Source organism: Ochotona princeps, chromosome 21, assembly GCF_030435755.1.
Source record: "Ochotona princeps isolate mOchPri1 chromosome 21, mOchPri1.hap1, whole genome shotgun sequence".
Classification (NCBI taxonomy): Eukaryota; Metazoa; Chordata; class Mammalia; order Lagomorpha; family Ochotonidae; genus Ochotona; species Ochotona princeps.
Window position 1 is genome coordinate 28,896,232 of NC_080852.1, and position 2,943 is coordinate 28,899,174.

The 2,943-nt window shown below is 63.5% G+C and overlaps 1 protein-coding gene across 1 annotated transcript; it reads right to left on the reverse strand.

Moving 5' to 3' along the window:
- Positions 1–651: 651 nt before the first annotated feature.
- TMEM158 (transmembrane protein 158) lies at positions 652–2,504 on the reverse strand. Its single transcript, XM_058678557.1, has one exon. It carries the CDS (start codon positions 2,133–2,135, stop codon positions 1,236–1,238), a length of 900 nt encoding a protein of 299 aa, XP_058534540.1. The 5' UTR covers positions 2,136–2,504; the 3' UTR covers positions 652–1,235.
- Between the last annotated feature and the right edge of the window lie 439 nt (positions 2,505–2,943).

Here is a 2,943-nt window from a genome sequence, read left to right on the forward strand (position 1 = left end):
CTCCCTCCAAAGCTGGGAGGGGACAGAGCCAAGGAGAACAGCCTTTCCAGCCGTTTCAAAGGCCTGGCCATTTTTTTTTTTTTTAAATTCAGTGGCTTTGAGGACTTTCTATCTATACTTTTGAAAAGCCTGGCAGATCTCAGCCCACTACGTCATGGAAATCAGGAGTGAAAAACGGCCTCCAGATTTTTAACTGTTTACCCTCCACCAGTGTGCCTCCCCAAGAAACCTCATGGATGCTGACGAGCAGCCTCAGGTCCCCAAAGTGGCTTTGGAAAGAAAGCTTTCAGTCCATAAAGTTTATGGGTGAGAAAGTGACATGCCCACCCGCCTTTTGCAGTGAGTCATCAGAAGAACTATTGATTTTCACCGCTTTGACACTTTGGATGTTGGGTAGAGCGTGGAGACAGTGAGAGAAGATAAATCACATAGAACCCTGGTTGCCACCGCAACAGTAGGGGACCCACGTGGTGAGAGCCCAGATGATGGCTGTCCGGACAAGAAACAGGGGTTCCTTCTCACCTCTCCCAGCCAGGTAAGGGGGAACGGAATGAGCACCCCTTCTCTCTGTGAGAGGGCCTCCATCCCTTACATCTGGGGTGACATTTTGCAAGTCCTGACATCAAAGAAAGAGAAAGCTAGATACGTATCTCTGGAGGAAAATGTCTGTATTAAAGGCCAAAAAAATCACATAGAGTACAAGAAGAAACGCCCACCAGGCCACGTCACTGGGGATCGGCTTGGAAAAGGTTTCTAGGAGTCCGAGACTCAGCGGTAACAAGTGTGAAATCCTGCCCACACCCCGCCCCCTCAAATAAATTAAAAAACAAACTTCAAATACAACTGTGTTCGGATACAAAGAGCTCTTCTGACTATAGCAATAGCAAGGTAATCTTTTTGTTTTGGTTTTTTTTTTTTTTTACTAAAACTGTCATTTAAAACGGTTATTAAATATAGAAAACAAATACACAGGATTTGGTCATTTTCTGCTGGGAGTCAAGGCAGGGAGGCGGGGCAGGGGACGCAACAAGGGGGGAAAGGGCCCCATTTCTCTCCTTCCCGTCCCGTCCAAGGGCTCCCGCCTGAAGCCAGGAGCACAGCACAAACCTCGCTTTCCCACCACGCGGGGGGCCTCTCCAGCGGCCCCCTCCCGGAAAGGGCAGACGAACAAAAACCACAGCACGAAGAACCCCGGCCGGCGTTCGGGAGGCAAGGCACCCGCGGGCGTGGCGCGGTCACTTGGTCGCCACCCCCGAGGTGACGGCCGCGGCGGCGGCAGCGGCGGCAGCAGCGGCGGCGGCGGCGGCGGTAGTGGTGCCCGCGGGCACCGCGGCGGGGGCGGCGGCGGGCGCACTGGCGGCGGTCCGGCGCTGCTCCATCCCGTTGGGCAGGAAGCCGGCGATGATGGGTACCGGCCAGATGAGGGCGGCCACGCTCCACACGACGATGACCAGGGTCATGAAGCAGGCCACCAGCGTGGACTCGATGGGTTTGCGGTTCAGCCGCCAGCCCGACTCGCCCTGCAGCTCCTCCAGGCTGAAGTCCAAGCAGCAGAAATGCAGCGGTTCGCCCTGCAGCCACAGCGGCCCAGAGGGCTCAGCCGCGGAGTAGGCGGGCAGCGCGGAGGGCGTCCCGGCGGTGGGGCCCGGGCCGGGCGCCGCGGGCCGGAGGCGGCCGGGTCGCCGGCCGCGCACCCAGCCGCAGCCCACACACAGGCGCAGGTCCTGCTGCGCGCCGCCAGCCGCCAACCCCAGGTGCTCGATGAGCAGGGGCGGCCCGACACGGTGGAAGGCGGCGGCGAAGAAGGCGCGGCCGTGCGCGTTAGTGGAGAAAAGGAGTAGGTCGCACTGGAAGCCCCGCGGGCGGCCCCAGCGCACAAGCAGCGAGCTCAGCATCTGCCGCTGCACGCTGATATTGCACGGTGCGGTCGCCGGCGCCTCCTCCGGGCCCGCGCGCTCGGGATGCCCGGGGGCCGCCGAGGCCAGCGGGCGCCGGGCAACGGGCTCGCCCGCGGACGACGCGTTGGCCGAGGCGTTGAGGGACGCCCCGAGGAGGTCCGGCGCGTCCGTGGCGCCGCCGCGAGCCGGCGGCAGCGGGCAGGCGGCGGCCAAGAGCGCGGCGAGCAGGGGCAGCATGGCCTGCGGCGGGCGCCTACGCGCACGGGGCTGGTGGCGGCTGCATGGCGCGCGGGCAAGCTGGAGCCGGCGAGCGGACGACGGGGCCGCGGGAGTGAACGGCGGGGCGGAGCGCGTCCTCGCCAGGAACCTGCCAGCCCACGGGGGCGGCGCGGAGGCGAGGAGGGCGACTCGCTAGGCGCGAGGATCCCTCCAGATTCGGCTGCGTCCGGGGTTCCCCGTCGGCCACTCCGCCGGGGTCCTCGGACGGCCGAGCTTCTCTTCCCGGGCCCGTCGCTAACACAGAGCAGGATTCCCCGGCTCTGCTCCGCCTTCCTCGCGCCCCGCCCCTCCCCGCCCTCCGCGCTCAAGGCTCGGGACTCGGGGGAGGGCGGGGTTCCACGCGACTGGCGGGTGGGGGCGCGGCGGGGAACCGCCGGCGGGATAGGGCCCGGAGGCGGGGGCCGTGTGGGCGCCGAGGGCAGTCGCGGGCCACGCGCAGGCGAGGCCCGGGAAGCCGGCGAGCACCCCCGAGCTCTGCGAGAATGACGTCCGCAGAGGGAGGATCGAGGGCCACCTTATGGTCCTTTTATCGTGCCTGAGGGGAGCCTGCTCGGCCTCCAGAATACCTGGGCCTACCCTGCCCATCTGCTTTGCGGAAGGAAACCGAGGCCACCCCACCAGCCGGAAATAGAATGCTGCGGGCGCTGCTAGCTTTTTTCTGGCTGTTCTCAGTGGTTCACCTTTTTGTTTTGTTTTCGATGCTTCTCCAATACAGTAGAATCGCTTGGTCCTACCCTCACAGCAATCCGACCCTCAGGAAAATTCT